Genomic DNA, 21,920 nt, shown 5'->3' with positions numbered 1-21,920 from the left:
TAGATTGAAATTAAAGTTTTCATAACCTTCCAAGACTAAATGACTCCTATTGTTTGATCAATCATATGCATTTCATTGTATTTGTGCATTTATCGAAAATAATTGTGTTGATTGTAGGCTTTGGGCTGTAGAGAGTTTAAAAGGTTTTAAAGGCCCTCGTTTTCAGCTGTAGTAATGTTTACTTTTTGTGCCATAACAACAGATTGTCATTACATTTTGTTAGTTAACATGTGATTGACGGTGCTCTTCGTGCATGTGTACGTGTCAAACCACTTTTAGAAAAAAGTGTGGTCTCTGTGTTTTCTGGTGTAGAATATATTTAAACACTGAAAGTAGACTCATCTCTTCTCTTCTGTTAAAATGTGGATCGGCAAGCAAGAGAAGAGAAACGTGGCTTCCTCTTTATTTTCTCAACTGTTTGCTCAAACAGAGAGCAAATTAAGACTTTTGCTGGAGTTTCTTAATTCTCAGAAATGTAATGTCTCTCTGCTAGAAGTTCAGAAGAGATCTAACACTGAGCTCAGAAGAGGGCAACATCTATAACCAGAGCCGTAGGCAGGGATTTTTAAATCACAAGGTCCCAAATTTGAGGTAGTTTAGTTCTTCCCCGAGAACATTTCGATTTCTCTGATCTACATATGTGCATTTCAAGACATTTGAAGGTCAAAAATTATTAAAAAGGCTTTGTTAAAAAAATGTTTTGTAAAATGTTTCTTGTCCTCTCACATTGACAGTTCAGTGTTTCCCACAGATTAGAAACCAATTTGTGGTGGTGGTGGGGGGGTATTTGGGGGTTGGTGATTGGCACAAATATCGATTTCGATCTTGATTCAGTATCAATACATATGTATATAGCTTACTGTACATATAAGGAAAAATAAGTTTGCCTTTTTAGCACTATTTTAAACTTTTCTCGGGTTAAATTATATTTGCTCGCATTCATTATTATTCACTTGTGTGTACTTATATAAGTATCATTAAAACAGATTAGGATGTAAGTTATTAACGTTTTAAAATGTCACATTTAAAGAAATCTAGTGTTTGATCATGTCTAAATATGTATTCAAATGCAAAACCTAAAAATAAGTAAGCAGTTATGATCTTTTTTGAGCAACTAGATACATGTATATTTATTAAAGAGCCATACAGGCACCTACCATGGCATTACAAATGAACATTATTATTTTTCCAGCCACAAAATGACTGTAATTTGCCGTTAATTCTCTATTTAACCTTAATTACACTAATTGTAATATAAATAAGAAAAATATTTGAAGAACAATATTTTAATTCATTAAATGGTCATAATTATTGCACAAATAGTAGGTCTATTTAGTACCAAAAGATCTCCTCAAAATATTCAATAAATAATATTAAACTAAATAATTCCGTATTATTTAATAATTATATAATATTTAAAAATATTTAATAATTCCGCCTTCCGTATTCAACTTACGTAGGAAGTGTAACATCTCTCACAGTTCAAAGCGCTTACACTACGTCTTGACGCCATTGTTGCGCCAGTTATGCTTATCCCATAAGTTGAATACGGAAGGCTTTCCGCTGGAAGCAAGATATTTGACTTTATAACGTGTTAAATATGGACACTTTTCTTACACAAACCCATCGATTCACTTCAGTAGGCCTTTATTAACCCCCGGTGCCGTGTGGAGCACTTTTATAATGGATGGATGCACTTTTTTGGGCTTCAAATTTTGGGCTGCCATTATAAAGCTTGGAAGAGCCAGGACATTTTTTCTATAACTCCGATTGTATTCGTCTGAAAGAAGAATGTCATATACACCTAGAATGGCTTGAGGGTGAGTAAATCATAGGCTAATTTTCATTTTTTTGGTGAACTATCCCTTTAACATGACCATTTACTGAAGCCATTTGCTCAGCAGCTTCTGTGAACATAAAGCCTGCCTATTTTGATTTGATTGGTCATCTCAAATATTTTGACATTGACGATCGATGACAGACCGCTGAGGCAGCTCAGATGAGAAGATCTTGGTGCTGTGCAATGTCCTTGCAGCACTAAAGTAGTGTTAATACTATATGGGAAATTATTTCACAACATTTATTATATACACCTCTGAAAAATACAGAGGTCCGGACCTTGTTGATCTCATAGCTATGTCTACAATGAAGGCCAGTTTCACACTAGAGGTTTCGGTTTCGGTTTTACATTTTTCCAAAATGTAATATTCCGATGCAATGTTTAAAATGTTTGATTCACATGATAGTGTAGTTTCCAATTGGAATGAAAGCCATTTGACTTGCAGAAGTGATCCGCTGGCCAATTGATCACATGAAGGCTGCATCGGAAATCTCTTACTCTCGAGTAGGTAGGCCTACTTATTACTTCATGACCGCTACAAAAGAATGTTCTACTGTATATAGTATGAGAGTGTGTGAATGTACTTACGTTACCAGCATCAGTTGTGTCACTTCACTGTCATTCACAAATCCTGTGGCCTCATGGGATGGTGTCCATCGTATACACACTTCAGAATCTCGCCGGAAGTAATCTGGGTACTTTTTTCCTACTCTTTTATGAATACTGTGAATTCAGACATACTGTTTTTGCCTACTATATAGTAGGGAAGCATGCGATTTTAGATGCAGCCATAAGCCCCTTTCACACAGCAATCTCGGTAAATTACCGGAAAATTACCAGAATATGACCAGAATGACATTAACGGTAAATATAAAAAAATGCTGTTCACTCAAACAACAGCGTTCTGGCTTTTTACCAATAGAGACCATTCACACATCAGCACCAAAATACCGGTAAGTTCTGCGATGTCGGTCATTGGAAATTATCTTTAAACACTGCACCGTTGTCTTCATTCGCCCGCATGAGAAGATTGTTCAATTTGACAACATATTTTGACGTCTGAGTGACAGGCATAAGGGGATGATCAAACAGAGCGCGTGTTTGCTCTTAAAAACACGAGACGCGCATAATAGACCCTTTTCACAGACTGTGATATCGTAAATCCTGCACGTTTTTTGTATTTTCTTTTTATATATATATATAAATCTGTATGTACATTTATAACACTATACTTTGTATTTTTAACTTTTGCATCAAATTACAAAAAACAAGTTACCGCTGCTGTGTGGGTGTTTCTAATACAGCGTCTATGGGAGTGATGGTACAAATTAACATATTTCTCTCTTTTGACTGCCGTTATCAATCTCACCCTATTTTTTCCCTCTTTTTGAAAGTTGTGAAATCACTATTGTGGCGTTTTTTCTTTTGCTATTTGAGCAAATGGTTCACACAATAAAATATTTAATGTATTCTCTCATTCACAGCTATAATAATTAACCCAACTATGACGACTTCCGCTCTGAGAAACCCGGAAACGTGAAAAGGGTCTATAGTATCCAACTGCAGAGCCTCAGCACCGATGAATGGAAAAGAAGAATGGGTCTCGAGCGTGACACGTTGAAAAAGCTGCGAGATGTGACACAACGGATCATTTAGCGCATATTTACATATTTACAAACTATTAAAAAGCTTTCTGTAAGCAGCGCAAAGTAATCACTTAATCTCCATAAGAACTGGCCCAAAGCAGACTTCTTAAGTCAGCGCGTGCGTGATTATACCGTTAATCTTCGTTCTGCGTTCACACAGCGCACATGTTGTGCCGAATTTCCCTGCCAAATTATTACCCCCCTCGTTAAAGTCAATACCTGATTGCCTAATCCTAACCCCTCCCCCACACCTACTCCTAAATCTACCCATACTAGGGGGGTAATAATTTGGCAGGGGGTCAGAATTTGGACACCTGTTATTTACTAGTAATGTTACAACTTCCCTTACTGGTAAATTGCCGGAACTGATTTGGAGGTATTTTTGAAAATGTCCTGTTTACACATGATCTCTGACCGGTAATTTACCAGTAAAGACTGCACGTGTGAGAGGGACTATGGTTTGCATCTTTTCTTGGTTTCAGAGACTCCATTATTATAGGATTATGCAGTTTTCATGCTTATCTCTGCCACTGAGAACAGGTCGCAATCTTCACATCTCTTACAATGCACCTGCGGCAGATAAACGCAAGTGTCATTCTGTTTGCATAAAGTTTGTGGTGTGGGGGTGAAGAGAGAAATGCTTCTATAACACATTGAGTTCTCTTAAACTTTTACCTAGCTACTGTGGTAAACGGCTACCACTAGTACATACTAGTAAAACAAAAAAGTTGTACCTCTATAACCGCTTGTCACTGAGGCAATGGCAATACCCTTAACCTCTTATGCTCTGGGGCCATTTTGGGGGATTTCCGCCTGGACTTGGCCTACCTAAAATGAAAAGCTTCCCATACCCATATACAGTGGTCTAAATACATAATTTTGTCATTTTACAGGAAACCCTTTGAAGTACACAAAAAAGGTAATATTCCTCCATTCAGATCCATTTGAATACATCTAGTGGAAACAGTCAAAACTGTCTGCAGGGTGCTAGAGCACACAGGGCCTGAGTTACACGCTTTCAAATATGCACTGCAAAAAATGCTTTTCTTACTTAGTATTTTTGTCTTGTTTTCAGTCCAAATATCTAAAAAATCTTACATTAAGAAGCATTTACTAGACAAGTTTTTGTCTTGTTTTGGGGGAAAATAACTCAAAATAAAGGGAGTAAAATAAGCAAAATAATCTGCCAATGGGGTAAGCAAAATAATCTTGTTTTCTGTTTGAATTAAGATTATTTTGCTTACCCCATTGACAGATTAATTTGCTAATTTTAAGCAAAAACTCACTTATTTTTGAGTTATTTCCCCCCAAAACAAGACAATCATTTTTATTTGGCTAGTATATGGTTCTTGTTTTGAGAATTTTGAGATGTTTGGACCAGAAACAAGAAAAAAATACTAAGTAAGAAAAGCATTTTTTGCAGTGTGAATAGCCAGTGTTGGCCAAATCCAGGCGGAAATGGTCCCAGAGTAATTAAGTGTAAATAAGTTACTTTGTGTAAAACAAATGCCAAAGCGATGCATATCTCCAGAAAGTAGACATTATAAGCTTTCAAATGGTACCACATGTGAGGTCAGAGCTCCTCCACAGACCCCAGATCAGGGTCCGCAGAGTTTAAGAGAGAACAACTTTATACTCTATCTACTCCTAAAATGCGCATATTAGTACATTGAAGTAGTAATATCTACCTTTTAAAGGGGTGGTAAAACACATTCTTTTGAAGGCGTGGCTGTGTTTGTGGGGTGCACTGTAACATGTGTTCATGCTTCATTTTAAAAAAAATTGCCTTATTTTTCATATATTTGACCTTTATTCTACACTGCTCTGTCCCTCCTTGTAAAACGGTCTGATGCTTTCCGGGTTGTATGAAGCCAGTCCCTCAAAAATACGCAGTGGGCTCAGATTGGTTAGCTGGCCCAGTGTGTTGTGATTCGCTAACCGCCTAGTGCACGTCGGAAACGTCACGCCCCTTACCGCCCGAATCAGACCCAGAACATTTGAGTGAAGATGATCGAGCAGAACCTGTTCAGTCCTCGAGAGTAAAGACTGCGGATCTATAATGATCGCTACTGAATGGCACTTTAACTTTTGTATTTTTAGAACGATTATAGCCAAATATCTGACGCAAGAACTAACCCAAAACGAACACTAAGCACTGGCTTTAACTAATAAGTTAGCCAAATCACACACAGAACCATGTTTAGCATGCCTGAAGATAAACAATACATAAAAGCTCTAATCAAAGAATCATTTACACTAATGTCAGGTTCGCTGTTGAGATTTTAACGTTAGTGTTTGTAATGTTAGGTGTTCGTCGGATAACGTTAAGTATGAATGAGCATTTAACAGACTGGTTTGCAGAACAGCGTTGTCATCTGTTTACTTCCTTGCTACAACCTATTACAGGAAAACACATCGATGAAAAATAAATCAGACTTACAGGTTGTGGCCCGTGAACAGCTTCTGTTTGTAAATCCAGCTTTCAGGACAAGCCGTTGTGCATATCCTGTATTGAACTCGCGAAGTTTGTGGAAGATTGTGTTGTCCTCCGTGAAATGTGCAGCGCGCGCGTCGTGCATCCACGCACCGGCAGTGTTTTTTTCACGCAGCTGACGTTGTGCAAATCTGGCATTGAAATCGCGAAGACGGTGGATGCAGGGAGCCCTGCGCGCGCCTGATTCCCCGCTGACTCAAACACACGTGCATATAACATGCTGTGTGTTAAACGCTCTGCAACGCACCCCCGTCCCAAGGAAGGCTGAGCAGAGCAAGTACCCCAGACCTGCAATCCGGATGAAAATAACAGCGTTTCCTCGGCATCGCGGCAACAACACTCCAGCCTAACTAACGTTATACCACAACAGCGCCGCGATACAAAATGGCCTCACCCCCCCTTATTTAATATTCTCGGAGGAGGGGTTTATGTAAATATTGAGCCTGTTGATGTCACCAACCCTGGAGGAATGTGTGTAGTCGCCTACTGGCCGTTTGCTGTAGTTCTTAGAAACTGATTTCTTTAAAAGCAAATATCTCCCTTTGCTTTAAACTTTGAACGTTGTAACTTTGCAGATGTTGTTTATGCTCAAGCAGCAACATTACACGTTAGCTAAAGTTAGAATAGTGAAATCGTGGTTTACCACCCCTTTAAGGTACTACTACGAACCATTTAGGGTTAAATAAGGCAGAAAGTGACAAGCTAAAGGCACATTTTTGCACATTTAGTTTGAAAGTATACTAAGGTTTATGGTGCAAACATAGCATAATTTGGCCAAAAAAGTACAATGTGAAAAGAGGTTTCGAACAAAGCAACTGAACCAAATATAAGCCGTAATGTCAGAGATTTGAAGATGAATTTTTGAACCTTTTTGATCTAAGCTGCAGTGCACGTTCATTTAGTAGATCTATACTCTTATTTGTCTGTTTTTATTGGTTAATTTTAGAAGAGACCACATTAATATTTTAATAAAAAATCATTTAGAACTTCATTAGTTCTCTGAAAGAGCAAAAAAAAGTGATATTAAAGAGACAGTAGACCAATCCAAAGAAAAAGTGTTCACCATAAAGTGCATCTCAATAGTTTATTTGGCTTATTCATATACAAACCAATCAAAATGTGCTTTCAAACTCTGTCTCTGACTTTTAATTACAATCTACTTGGATGTTGAAGTCATTTCAACTTAAATTACTTTAAACTGACTTAAAAAACAAGTTGAATCTTGTATAACTGAGTTAGACCAATGTACAAACATAACTTATCGCTCATATAATTTTTTTTCCCAGTGTTGAGGGCAAAATGGAAACGCTTAGCATATGATTTTTTTTTGCACTCATTGCAATGTCAGAGACTTTTCTTCATTTCTCAACCCCAGCCTGCTCTCATTTCCAGTTTTCAAAGGCTAAGGAAAAATATATAGGCAGCCTGCTTTTCATTATTCAGCCATATGCTCATTTGCTTTTTATTCACTTGTGTCAACAGCTCTTCTCTTTTGTGTTCAGCTGTTTAATGAGACCTTTATTTGTTCAGGCCTTTCCAACTAGCATTCAATTCAACTTTTGCAGTCCATTTCCCAGCGCAAAATCAGATTATCAGAACAGAAAATAAGCAATATGAGCCTATGTTATGAGACTTAATTGTAATTCTGCACAGATACTTGAAGATATGAATGGGCTAATGGATTCATAAGAAATTCCTGAAGAGACATGATAAAAATGGAAACAATAAGCATGGGTGGTGGACTGTTTTGTTTTCTCCGGCAAAATGATACACACTTATTTTAAAGAAAAGCTTGAATCGTTAAGCGTAGCGACTTTGCAAGTGGGTCCGCTCTGTGAAATGGGATGTTTATGTGTGTCTTAGAGCAAGTTTGAAATATTTTCATGTGGCAGAAAGAAAAAACAGATTGTCCGAGGGGTGGAGCGGTATGTGCTGTGAATGTGTTGCCCATCTACAGCTGGACCCTCTCCCCTCTCAGCAGGAAATGAGGGGGAGGCCTTAGTGGGCCGGACAGGAAACGCTCGCAAAACTGGCATCCTGTTGATCCACTGATGGTCAGTCAGATAGAAATACAGGACATAGCTTTATACAGTCAAAGAGTGGACATCACGCACACACGTACATTTTCAAGGGGAATTTTAACAGAGAACTTCCCTTTCTCTAGACAGGAAAGAAAGAGGAAGTAGCGCGAAAAAAGTGTTAAGTCACAAAAAATGAAGTAATTTTTACTTTCTTTCTGTCCGATACTTATATTTGCATCTTGGTCTCTCTGTCTTTCTCCCCAGGATGATGGTGTGGATGGAAAGCTGATCTGAGGATCTGGTGAGAGGCAAATGTGATTGTCGACTGACCGTTGACCTTTTACATCCATTACATTTACACCCTTACCACTGAGGGGGAACCCAGCAAGCAATAGCCATCATTGCACACTATAGACCCGATATAGTCCGGCTATGAGTAACCCACTTCTAGCCGAAATAACCTTGAATTTGGTCACATGCCGTTTTTGCCAAAATAACTTGCGAGATGTACGATATTACATCATGTTAGCAAAGTGATCACCAAAGGTGTTTAATTTCATGTTCATGTTCTAGATGACTAGTCTATACTCGGGCTATGGTTAGACGCCTTACATTTTCCCTGACAGCCCAAATTTGGCTTTGTTTTAGCCTAGACGTCAGAGCTGTGTTTGGACGGCTATTAGACGTCTTTTAAATGCAAAATTGCTTGCTGGAAACCTAGTATAGAAACTTCTCAACATGGACACACTCCATAAAATGGCATTTTCATCATCCGAGAGCACACAATCATTCTGAAGACTTAAGCTTGGGCTTCACGATTAATCAAAATAATCAAATTACTATCTAATCGCAAAGACTGCAGTTTAATAAAATTTTATGTTGTGCGTTTGGGAACATCATCTTCACAATCTTGTAATGAGAAGCGCTTATAAACCTGCCATTGTCAACAAAAGAGAAGCTGTCTCTCTGTGGTTTCCACTGAAATAACAGCTCAATGGTTTAATGTTTAATAGCAAAGTAACTAAGAAAACCGTAAATATTTGTATTGAAATTGTGCAGTTGTATTGTAAAATACAATTATAATTTACAGTGTAATATTACTGGATTACAATAGTATTTTTTTATATTTGTCTAATATTTTATTAAGTAAAATTAATAATAATAAAAATTATCTATAATATGATAAATATAGGATATAATCATTTTAGTAACACTTTACAATATGGTTTCATTAGTTATGAATTATTATTAATTTTACGGTATTATTAATTTTTATTTAGTAAAATGAATAATAATACAAATTATATATAATATGATAAATATAGGATATAATCATTTTAGTAACACTTTACAATACGGTTTCATTAGTTAACATTAGTTAACTATGATCAATACAGCATTTATTAATCTTATTTAATGTTAATTTCAACATTTACTTATTAATACATGATTAAAATCAAATGTTGTATTTGTTAGCATTAGTTAATGCATGTGAACTAACAATGAACAACTGTATTTTTATTAAAATACTGTAACAAATGTTAGTTAATACATGTGAGACCTTATTGTAAAGTGTTACCGTAAATGTAATAATAATAATTATTAGGTTACACTTTATTTTAAGGTGATGTAGTTACATTGTACTTACTCAAATAAGTACTGAGTAATATTAATTAACTACATGTACTTACTATAAAGTAAGGGTTTGGTTTAGGGTTAGCTATTTTACTTTGTTTGTCTAAGTAAAGTAGTAATGTGTTAAAATAAAGTGTTGCCAGCTATTATTATTATTATAGTCATATTGATATATAATCACAAACAATATATGCAGCCCTACAAACAAGCACCACAAACTTTAAATCATATCGCAATAATGATTTCTATTTTTCCAAATCGTGCAGCCCTAACTTAAGTCACACCTTAGAAACGAATGTCATTGCATTGGATATCAAATATCAGATACTAGTGTGTCAAATTAATTCCCCTTTATCTTTGTTTCTATGGGAAGAAGCTCTGTTTCCAGGGTGATGAGCTGTGTGCTTTGAAAATATCGAATATTATGGGCTGTGCTTGCTGTAAGCAGAGGAAGGCCAGCAAAGCTGTGTCGAATCCCAACTCGTGCGACGCAGGCAATGGGACCCAGGCATTAGAAACCTCCCGATACATCCCCGATCCGACCTTTAACTTGGGAACGGGGCTGATCCCAAACTTTAATGATTTTTCAAACCCAATGCCTGCACCCTCGTCCCGCCCAGCTGCCATCACAGGTGTGTAAAAGATGTGATTTTCATAGTGATGACAGCATTACTTCCCTTACTGAAAGCAAATATGTATGTGTGTTTGTTCAGGAGGCGGTGTAACACTCTTTATAGCCCTCTATGACTATGATGCTCGTACAGAGGATGACCTGAGTTTCCAGAAAGGAGAAAAGTTCCATATTATCAACAACACGTAAGAGCAGGGCAGGACAGTTCGAATAAGATTCACACAGTCTTTTATGACCACGAATAGACCACAGATACTAACCATATCTTCCTTTTTTTCCCCTTTGCTTCTCTCTCTGTTGTTCCCTTTGTCTCTCGTTCTGTCTCATTTCCTTTTTCCTGGTCTTTCTCCGTGCCCAGCGAGGGTGACTGGTGGGAGGCTCGTTCACTGGACACAGGGAAGTCGGGATACATTCCCAGTAATTATGTGGCCCCTGTGGACTCCATACAAGCTGAGGAGTGAGTTACACATAAACATGCCCTTTCATGAATTTACGGTCACATTGTATACAAGTTTTAAAGTACATTTTTCTGGTCAATGCAGGTGGTATTTTGGGAAGATGGGCCGGAAGGATGCCGAACGACAGTTGTTGGCACAAACTAACCCTAGGGGGACATTCTTAATACGTGAGAGCGAGACAACGAAAGGTAAATGCTTTTATTTTAAATTTAGCAATACATACTGTACATTTCACTTTCAGTAAGGACTAATAATTCTTAAAAAATAAGGCTGTCAATCAAAAATATATTTGTAATATTATGATTTTTTTTTTTTGTCGTTAACACATTATTTCCTTTTTAAAGGAAGATAAAACATATTTGTGTAAGCATATACACTACCATTCAAACGTTTGGGATCATTATTAACACTTTTATTCAGCAGGCAGGCCTTGACATAAATCTTTTTGCTCAGCAGTCACTGTGTCTAGTGGTTTTCCAAAGTTACTAGCCACCCAGCTTTTTCACTGGCCACCATTTTATTTATTTATTTATTTATTAGTTTATTTGACAGGGACAATGCAGAAAAGACATTGCTACAATTTCAAGCAGCCGATGCTCCACATATAGGCTTCTAGCCAAAGGCTAATTTGCAGCCCCAGTCCCTGTTTAGGCTTTTTTAACAACGATAAAACAAATCGCACAAGCAACAAAAAATGTATGTATAAAAAACAATGATAAAATAAAAGACTGTGTATAACCATCAATGTTCACAAACCTGCTTTTGTTTGAACCACTTTTTTATATTTGTTTGAAAGATGTTTAACTCAGTTTGCATTTTTAGTTCAGCTGGCAGGCTGTTCCAAAGCAGTTTACCTTAAACCGAAAATGTGGATTGTGCAAATTTAGTTTTCCTCTTTGGTACTTTGCAATTCCGATTTGATGCACCTCTTGTGGTCATCCCCTTACTATTTTGTTTTGTTACTAATTGGCATATGATATCTGGAGCAAGATTGTTTATACATTTAAAAACCATTTTAATAAGAGACAAACTTATAACATTTTCAAAGCTAAGCAGATTATACTTTTGTAAAATATTACAATGATGCCATCTAACTGGTTTCTTGTCCAAGATATTTAGCGTTTGTTTATATAGAGATGTAACCGGTTTGATAATCGATTGAGAAACCTGACTCCAGACAGTCACACAATAAGATAAATGTGAGAAGATCATTGCATGCATGTATAACTTAGCTGCCTTTAGGGGTATATACGGCCTAATCAAATAAAAACAATTCAAGTTTGTTCTGATGGTCCTACACAACCTTTTTACATGCAGATCAAATTTTAATTGAGAATCTAAAATAACACCTAAATATTTAAAATCATTAACTGTCTCTATTGCCTTTTGATTGATATTAATTATAAAACCATTCATTTCCTTCCTTCTAATTGAAAAACACATTGAGACAGTTTTTGAACAATTCAAGGTCAAACAGTTGTTTTTCAGCCACTTTGACATCGATACCATGGGGAAAACTGCCATATAGATATAATATTATATCATAATTTGTCAGCAGGAATATTAGGCTGCTGTCACTTTAAGAGCCGACACACGGATCCATTACACTGTTACACATGCGTTTTCTTTCTCAACTGTTTATGTTCACTTAAAACAGAACTGGCTGTGTTTACGTGAATACTCTCCAACACCGGCGTTTTGACTTTATTTTGTGTATGTTTGAATGCTTAAGTGCAATAAGCAGTGAAAAAAACTTGATTTAGTACTGAGAGGCGGCTTTAAGTGCGTGCACTTTGGGTGTGAGAACAAAATCTGCAGGAATGAGTTAGGGCTGCAACGACGCGTCGACGTCGTCGATGACGTCGACTACGAAAATACGTCGACGTGCGTGAAATGCGTCGACGCGTCGGCGGCACATTATTTACGTTCTAGAATGGAACAGAAGATCTAGAATAATGGCAGCTTCTGCTCCCGGGCATAGTGAAAATGATCATTTATCATATAAAGCCAGACCGCGACATTCAAAAGTGTGGGAGTACTTTAAACAGAAGCTGAGTAAAACTGTGCTTTGTTCGCTCTGTAACGCCGGTTTCACACTGCGCGCGTGGAGAGCGGGAGCTTTCACACTGCAGTCAGTGTTGCCAAGACCGCTTTTTTCCGCGGAATTGGGCTAACGTTACTTCTACACTGTTGCCGCGGGCTGTGTCTCATGTCCGCGGGTTGAAGCAAAAAAACACACATATTTAACCCCCCGAACGCGATGTTTACCAGAGAACCTCCCCGAAACGCGATTGGGCTTGTTTTGGGCTAGTTTTGAGCAGGTTTTGAGTAACGATTGGGTGGGTTTTGTTGTGTAAACCTGGCAACCCTGCTGCCAGTGTTCTCTCGCGCAGCTAAACCATGGCGCGTGTATTGCAACAGACGGTCACATTTTCCTGGGTTCTTCTCCGACCACAGTACGTCTCGTGCTTTTATTTATTATGGGCTGCATATATCTGCTGTTAATGCGACCTGGTTCCGCTCTGTCCCAAACACATATGCATAATAACATGCTGTATATTGGTAGTTTACATGATTAAAGTAACATTAAAGTTAAGATATGCCTCTAGCTTTAATCATTTAAATGTGTCTTTGAAGTTTGGGCAAAAACTTCTGGCAGCTTTAGTCGTTGTTTATGCACATGTATTTTCAAAATAGACGACTAGTTATACATTAACACTATGCTGAAAGCTCCTGTATGTGAACCTTGTGCATTTTCGTTTACTATTGACACAAATCAATAAGTAAATCATACTCAACTACTATAGTAAACAACTTTTCCTAATTAGGCCTACGCTGTATACATTTTATGATGAATAGTATCATTATATATTGTGTTTAAAAAGCTTCTTTTGTTCATATATTTCATTATAAAATGGCATACTATGTACACTACCCTTCCTGAAATACAATTAATATTGTCATCATTCATTGATTTCATGTTAAAATAATATACAAATTCACTACCCTCTTTGAAATACAATAATCAGTAAAAAAGAATAATAAGATTAATCTGGAAAAATAATCGTTAGATTAGTCGACTAATCGAAAAAATAATCGTTAGATTAGTCGACAGAAAAAATAATCGTTAGTTGCAGCTCTAGAATGAGTAAATTTATGCATAATCCCACACCGAAATTCAAGCCCTGGAGCAAATGAAGCGAGTGAGTGAGGGGAGGCGGGTTTGTGTGGCACTCGCTGTCAGAGAGATGAGAGAAAGAGCAGCTGGTATTGTGTCTATTCTGCGGATAATTAGTATTAGAAGCGTTTCAGATATTTCAGTATCAATGTGTATCGAAAAATCTATATTTTTGGCAATGCTACATTGCACTTAGTTTATTATTTTAGATGCCTTTTTAAAAGACTACAATTGAAACATGTATACAGGCTATTATATATCAAATTCAACCCGCCAAAGTGGCTAGTAGGTGTGACTGCGTTACACACCACTGCTGAAATACACACACATTTGGCAGGTATAAATGTCAAGCCCTGCATCTACTTGATCAAAAGTGACAGTAAAGACTAGGGATGCAGCAATACCAATACCAAGCTCATGTACTTGTACTCGTACGCATAAAAATACCCCAGATACCAAAGACCGATACCTCACATGACACAATGTCAGCCTCAGGGGTGTGGAAATACTTAAAAAGTAATGAAATTTGTGCTTTAAGTTTGTGATAAGTACTTAAAAATAATACTTTTTTAATTCAAGTAATAATAAAGAAGCTGTCCTACATTCATTAGTCATTAGTGTTGTGCTTGGAAAACTGCCAGACTGGAGCAATGATGCTGAAAATCTTACTGACCCTAAACTTAAAAAAACAGTTTAATTCACGTGCATTAACTCTGAAAGCCTACATTTAGTACAACTGAAAAAATGTGTTGGTGTTGATGGTGTTCAATACAGTCAGGGTTCCCACTCGTCCTGGAAAACCTTGAAAACCTGGAAAATAGATGACAAATTTTCCAGTCCTGGAAAACACATGGAAAATTTGAGAAAATGTAAAATGTCCTGGAAAATCTTGTTGTTGTCTGGGAAAATTATTCTAAAAAAAGTTATTTCTTTAGCCGAGTATAAAGAGTTTATCTCTGGCCCAAACGATTAGCGCTAGTTGCAGAAAGCACATGTTCAGGAATGCTGAGTTTGATATGTGCGAGTAGTATTTTGAATAATGATGTTTAATAGCTAATGCTATAACTGCTCAAATTATGCAGTGAATGTTAACTCGTAAGCTGCTACCTGATCACATCATTTTGATATAAAGTCACATTTGTGTGTTATAAAGTCAGAATTGCAAAAACTCGCAAGTCTTTTCTTCACAATTGACTTTTTTGCGCAGTTGCGAGTTTATATCTTGCAATTCTGACTTCTTTTCTCAGAATTGCGAGATCTAAACTGCAATTGCAAGTTATAAAGTCGAATTCTGTGGAAAAAAGAATTGCGACAATTTTCGCGTTTATATCACAAATATGTAAACTCGCAATTGCGAGAAAGTCAGAATAGCGAGATAAAAAGTCACAATTACTTTTTTGCGCAGTTGCGAGTTTATATCTTGCAATTCTGACTTCTTTTATCAGAATTGCGAGATCTAAACTGCAATTGCAAGTTATAAAGTCAAATACTGAGGAAAAAAATTTTTTTCGCGTTTATATCACAAATATGTAAACTCGCAATTATGAGAGTCAGAATAGCGAGATAAAAAGTCACAATTACCTTTTCTTTCTATTCTGTGGTGTAAACAAGCTTCCATAGTCATAATGCATGATTAAGAGCTCATATTGAAAAATGCTGGATTGTTAAGTAATGGCAATAAACTGTACGGCTTTTAAAGACTTCGAAAGCAATATTTGGCATGATCCTTGTATTTTATTCCCGCCGTAGTAAAATTGAAAATGTCCTGGAAACTGGTTGCTGAAAAAGAGTGGGAACCCTGACAGTGGATGTTCTATAATGCATGTTATTTGAATAAAAGCAATACATAAATAGCAATGCAGTTATTTAGTGCAACTGAAAATATTATTATTTGATATCCTCTGAATTCATCTCACCAACCAATTTAAAAACAGAAGTGTGTTCAAATCTTTGAAAATGTGTTTGAAAGCATCTTTTTTCCCCCTAGGAGCATACTCTTTGTCCATCAGAGACTGGGATGATGCGAAGGGCGATCATGTCAAGCACTATAAGATTAGGAAGCTGGACAATGGTGGTTATTACATCACAACAAGGACACAGTTTGATACCGTCCAGCAGCTGGTGGTGCATTATACAGGTCAGTGCGATACAAGTACACTTCACACACTGTGATTTCAACATCCATGAGTGAATATTTTATTAAAGGGGTCCTATTATGCTCATTTACAGGTTCATGATTTTGTTTATGCGGTCAAGTACATCATTTAAAGGGATAGGTCATTAAATACTCAAACTCATTTTGTTCCAAACCCGTAAGACTTTCGTTTATCTTCAGAACACAAATGAAGATCTTTCTGATGAAATCAGAGCAATTTCTGTCCCTCCATTGACAACAACGCAACTACCACTGACGCTTCAAAAGTTCATAAAGAGATCATAAAACTAATCCATATGAATTGAGCGGTTTAGTCCAACTTTTCTGAAGATACTCGAACACTTTATATCATGAACAGATTTAATTGAGGCTTTTATTCACATATGAACATTCATCAACTCACACATCAGTTGTGGTAAACGGAAGCTCAAGCATGTTCACTTGAAGTGCGAGAACTAGTGATGTGTCAACGAACGAGCCGGCTCTAAGTGTCAGGGTTTGTTGAAGGGAACTCAAAGATGCAGATGAATGTGGGCTTTTTAATGACAATAATAAAATAAAACAAGACAAAACAAACTACCCCGAAGGGGAAAAACTGACTTGACTTGACTTGACAGGAGCAGGAAAACAAGAGGTACATTTGACGACGATTCCGCACTGGACTGCAAACACAAGGAGATTAAATAGGGAACAAACAAAAGAGGGTAACGAGGGAAGACAGGTGGGGCAAATGAACCAATAATCAGGAAACAAGGTGGGCGGGGTTAGACAATTGACACGAGCACATGGCACAAAGAAACACTTGACAAGACGTGCTCACCAAACATGACATGAACATGCAGCTAATGAGAACTCATCAGCTGCATGTTCACACAAAACATGACAACATAAAAGCACGTAGCCAGTGAAAAACACCAACCACATGCTACACAACAGTACAAAACATAACATGAAAGCACACGGCCGATGTAAACATGAACCGTGTGCTACACAGAACACAACACAGACAGAAGAGCACACGCTCACATGACAAGACAGAGCGCACGAGCGAATGCTCACTCCATGCGCTCGTGACAGAAAACAAACACGCGGAGCATGAATGTCTGAATCCCAACACAAAACTGAAACCCAAACAAGACCGAAGTTCTGGGATCCGAACATCACGCCCCGCACAAAACACAAGGACAGAAGAGCACGCAGCTCGAGCATGCTCAAAGCTGTGCGCTCACACAAGACAAGACAAACAATACAGGAGTCTCAGGGCTCTGTCACAGAACCATGAATAAACTAGACAGAAGTGACAGAACCCTGACACTAAGAGCCGATTCTTTGTAACGAACGAGAAGAGCCAACTCCCGTCCGGGAGAGCTGAATCTTCAGCCGCAGGCAGGGGCGGGACTTTATTTGGATGGGCTCACCATGCGGCCAATCACATGGGAAGACAGACTAGGATCTTTTTAAACCGTGGGTCCAGTGCAGTGGTTTCAGAAAGCACAGTGTTGTTCTCCATTCTCAGAAATGTTCTGTCCATGGATGAACAAAGAGTAGGAAGACTCGTCATTGTTACAACATCGGTCCCCTCAGAGAGTCTTCTCAAAAACAGGACAAATAATCACAGAGAGGAGAAATCAGCCCATCCAAGCTGAGGCCTCTGATATCTCTGAATGCCAACCTGCACTAAAGACTAAAGTGTCTTAATGTTAAGACTTTTGCCTTTATTTATGTGTGGTTTTGTGTTCAATTGATCAATTAAAGTTTTATTAAAATGTAAAATAAAAGTACTTTTTTGGTATCAAAAAAAAAAAAAAATCATAAAAATAAGCCTTTTAATGAAAACTGAATCATAAATTGCTTATCAACACAAACTATTCACAATTGCTAAATTGGGCTAAAATAGAAGGCTCTGAGTGATACTAAATGAAGAGCCATTTGGGAGCAAAAAGAGCCGGACTTCCCATTACTAGCAAGAACCAATGAGGTTCATTCTTGTGTTACGCATCACGTTTGAGCTTCCTCAAGAACCAATGAGGTTCATTCTCGTGTAACGCATCACGTTTGAGCTTCCTCAAGAACCAATGAGGTTCATTCTTGTGTTACGCATCACGTTTGAGCTTCCTCAAGAACCAATGAGGTTCATTCTCGTGTAACGCATCACGTTTGAGCTTCCTCGAGAACCAATGAGGTTCATTCTTGTGTAACGCATCACGTTTGAGCTTCCTCAAGAACCAATGAGTTTCATTCTCGTGTAACGCATCAGGTTTGAGCTTCCTCAAGAACCAATGAAGTTTGTTCTCATGTGTCAAGCATGTTTGGTTGAGCTTCTGTTTATGTTCGCTGATCAATGTTTAAATGTAAATAAAAGCCTAAATTAAATCTGTTTCATCATATAAAGCGATCGAGTCTCTCCAGAAAATTTGGACTAAATTCATATGGATTACTTTATTTTTATTTTTTATAATTTACATTGCATCACCTGTTTTCACCCTCTGTCTGAACACTCTGTTTTAGTTTCAGTTTCTTTATAACCCGCCTTCTGAAAAGCACAGTCTGATCTGATTGGTCAGCCGGCCCCCCCATCTGCTGTGATTCGTTCTGTTTAAAGCATGTCGGAAAAGTAACACCCCTTACCACAACCGGCGAGTATCATCTCAGCTGAGGTGCTGTAAACATATGTCTATAACTGTAAACACTTCTGTAACTACACTAACTATTGCATCAGTTTTGAAACTCAAGACTACAATGGAGGCATTTCAGGGAGTTCAGAAACACTGATATAGAGAAAAACTCCCTTTTGAAGTGACTTTGTAACTTTACAGACGTTTTTCATGCTCAAACAGCAACATTAACACACTTGAACATGTAAAAAACCATAACAGGACCCCTTGAAATGTTTTGTCTATTAAAGAATTTCTTCAGAAGGAAGCATCGTTTTTTGTCTCTAAATGTGGCTGGTTGATATTTACTACAAATAAAGTTATCAGCAGGTCAGTTTATGTTTGCCCATCTTTATTTCTAGTGCCCAAATGACTTCAATGCTTCGACCGAGTTCCTCATTTGTATCGGTTTCTGTTAGTGATCCTCCTACTCAAGCTGTCAGTCTTGTGCTATCAGCCTTCCTGTGTCACTGCTATTGTAGAATCTACAGTCACTCTCTCACACACACACACACACACACACACACACACACACACACACACACACACACACACACACACACACACACACACACACACACACACACACACACACACACACACCTACATGCATGTATTTCTACAGCTGTGCTTCTCAGACAGACCACTTCAACCTAAAACTGAAATTAGACCTCCTACCACCCCAAATATAGGGCAACCAATTACCACAGCACAGTTACTTTCATTTCTAAGTGCTGAAAACATTTTCCAGAGTTTGTATTCTACATATTGAAATAGTCCTACTTTAATTAATCCAAATGTATTCATCCAGACTGCAAAGTGCTACTGTTTACTCGCTAATGAGTACGGACACTAAAATTTTGGGGTCAGTACGATTTTTTTAAGTAACTAATTATTTTATGTTACAAGGATGCATTAAATTGATCAAAACTGACAGTAAAGGCTTTTTAAATTTGTTACAAACATTTAATAATTAATAAATGCTGTTCTTTTGAACTTTTCATTAAAGAATCCTATAAGAAATGTCACAGTTTGAACAAAATATTAAGCAGTACAACACTGATAATAATAATAATAAATATCATCATAAAGAATATATATTTTTAAATATATAATATTATTGAAAAAAAAAAAATCTGATCATGTGACACTGAAGACTTGAGTAATGATGCTGAAAATTCAGCTTTGATCACAGGAATAAATTACAATTTTACAATGTTTTCAATAGAGAACGGCTCATTTAAGTTGTAATAATATCTCACAATATTACTGATTTTACTGTATTTTTGATCAAATAAATGCAGCCTTGGTGAGCAGAAGAGGCTTCGTCCAAAAACATTAAAAATCTGTCAGGTATTAATCAAAGTGAAACAGTAGAAACACTATCACAAATTAATGTTAACATTCAATGTCTTCATTGTTATGAGCCTATTAATCTATAAATGTATTCATTGCTGGTGTTTTTGTCCTTTATTATGGTATTTCTACTGTAATAATAATAATTGTAATTATATGTTATTACAAATATTTTAGATAATACTTGCATCTGACACATCATTTAATTTTTTTACTTTATTCAATGCCACAAGAACAAACAAGAAGTATTACATACTCACATTATAACATTACATTAGATGCCAGGAAAACAAATACAATTCAAAATAATACAAATTTCATAAATTCCAGTGCTTTCAAAGCATGTTTTCGGCGCTTTTTTGTTTTTATTTGACATATAATTTAAAGTCATTAATCAAATGTGAAAGAAAGGCACAGAGCCCCACGTTTTTTAATGTATACGGTACTTTCCTAATAAAATAAATAAATGTATAATATGTTGTTCTTTACATTTCAAATGGTCATTCTGAGTATAAAAAAGCACAAAATACGCAAATTTCTATCATACACTTTTTTTAAAAGTCTTTTTAAAATAATCTTGAGTAATTACAGTGAAAACAGAGGCACAATTTCTAGTGCACAAAATTCACAGATAAATGTCTAACACATCCTTTAGCATTAGCATAAGTCTGTCTTATACACATGCTGTCTGTCAGTGAGCTCTGCCGCCCTCTGCTGACTGAACGTCTATCATACAGGGTTTTCATGCATATATGTGCTTGTGATTCCTCCTTTAATCTGATTTGTGTATCTGTAAATGTGTGTTTTATATAGCCTGTTGTTTGTGTGTCCTCTGCATCTCTGTCTCCTTTTGTCCCTATCCATGTCTCTCTTTGTGTCCGTACTCTGTTCTTCAGAGCGTGCAGCAGGGCTGTGCTGCCGTCTGATTGGCAGCTGTAGGCGGGGCATGCCTAAACTGGCTGACCTGTCAGTGAAGACTAAGGATGTTTGGGAGATTCCCAGGGAGTCACTTCAGCTCCTTAAGAAACTGGGCAATGGCCAGTTTGGTGAAGTGTGGATGGGTAGGAACCACAAAAAGCATGGGAACATGTTGCAGGAGGAAGGGAACAAACCTTGCACACCTTGCTCACCCTGCCTGTGGTAAAGTGCCTTGCAAAAAAGATTAAATTTCTTAAAGGTACACTATGTAACTTTAGCAGTTAGAAAACAAAACTTGTTTTAGTTGTGCTTCGGCTCTGCGTGACTGTGCGGATGAATATGGTTATCCTACTGACTACTGTAGCTTTACACATTAATAGACACGGTACTTCCTTTATAATAAGATCCAGCACAGCGCTACAACAACCGTAATGAAATGAGCCTTCACAATAGACGATGCTTTACATGAACTCTGTTAGAGAGCTAAATGGCAATTTATCTGTCCAATAAAATACCTCACTCACCTGTTGAGTAATAATAACGCCATCATCTCCGCGTCGAATCCCTCAGTTCTCGACATCTCTGTAAAGCCAAGCCGATGTTGATTCTTGTTTTATTACGAGCTCTGTCACGTTCTCTTTTTGACAGCAGACTCTCCTCTGTTCGCCGTTTGTTTAACCTTCCCTTGCAACCTGTAACAAATGATCCGAATCAGTGGCGGCATTTCACAAAAACCTAGGGTATGGCACGAGTTCTTCTGGCCATACAACAACTATATTCCCAAATAATCACATTAACAACTTAACAACAGTATAAAATCAGGAGTAGCCATATAAGCCTTCACTGTGCCTAACCAAATGCGAAATGTGAGAAAAATGATATTGTCCATGTTAGTCAGTTTTTTTGTACCAACCAGCCACCAACGGCGATTCAC

General features: G+C 37.3%; 1 protein-coding gene across 8 annotated transcripts in view; it reads left to right on the top strand.

Annotated features, from left to right (window-relative positions):
* Positions 1 to 21,920, top strand: part of yrk (Yes-related kinase) — a 46,886-nt gene that overhangs the window by 8,959 nt on the left and 16,007 nt on the right. For 3 of the 8 annotated variants that reach the window (XM_079829935.1, XM_079829942.1, XM_079829937.1), the window contains exons 2-8: positions 8,266 to 8,302; positions 10,010 to 10,268; positions 10,350 to 10,452; positions 10,626 to 10,724; positions 10,810 to 10,913; positions 15,891 to 16,040; positions 20,965 to 21,129. In XM_079829935.1, the coding sequence (XP_079686061.1) occupies positions 10,061 to 10,268; positions 10,350 to 10,452; positions 10,626 to 10,724; positions 10,810 to 10,913; positions 15,891 to 16,040; positions 20,965 to 21,129 (829 nt within the window). In that variant the 5' untranslated portion in view covers positions 8,266 to 8,302; positions 10,010 to 10,060. The remainder of the gene's footprint in view (positions 1 to 8,265; positions 8,303 to 10,009; positions 10,269 to 10,349; positions 10,453 to 10,625; positions 10,725 to 10,809; positions 10,914 to 15,890; positions 16,041 to 20,964; positions 21,130 to 21,920) is intronic. The other 5 variants (XM_079829936.1, XM_079829938.1, XM_079829939.1 and 2 more) reach the window with 3 other exon arrangements.

The sequence above is a fragment of the Gobio gobio genome (assembly GCF_949357685.1).
Source record: "Gobio gobio genome assembly, chromosome: 11".
Taxonomy (NCBI): Eukaryota; Metazoa; Chordata; class Actinopteri; order Cypriniformes; family Gobionidae; genus Gobio; species Gobio gobio.
This window is presented reverse-complemented; position numbering and strand designations above follow the sequence as displayed.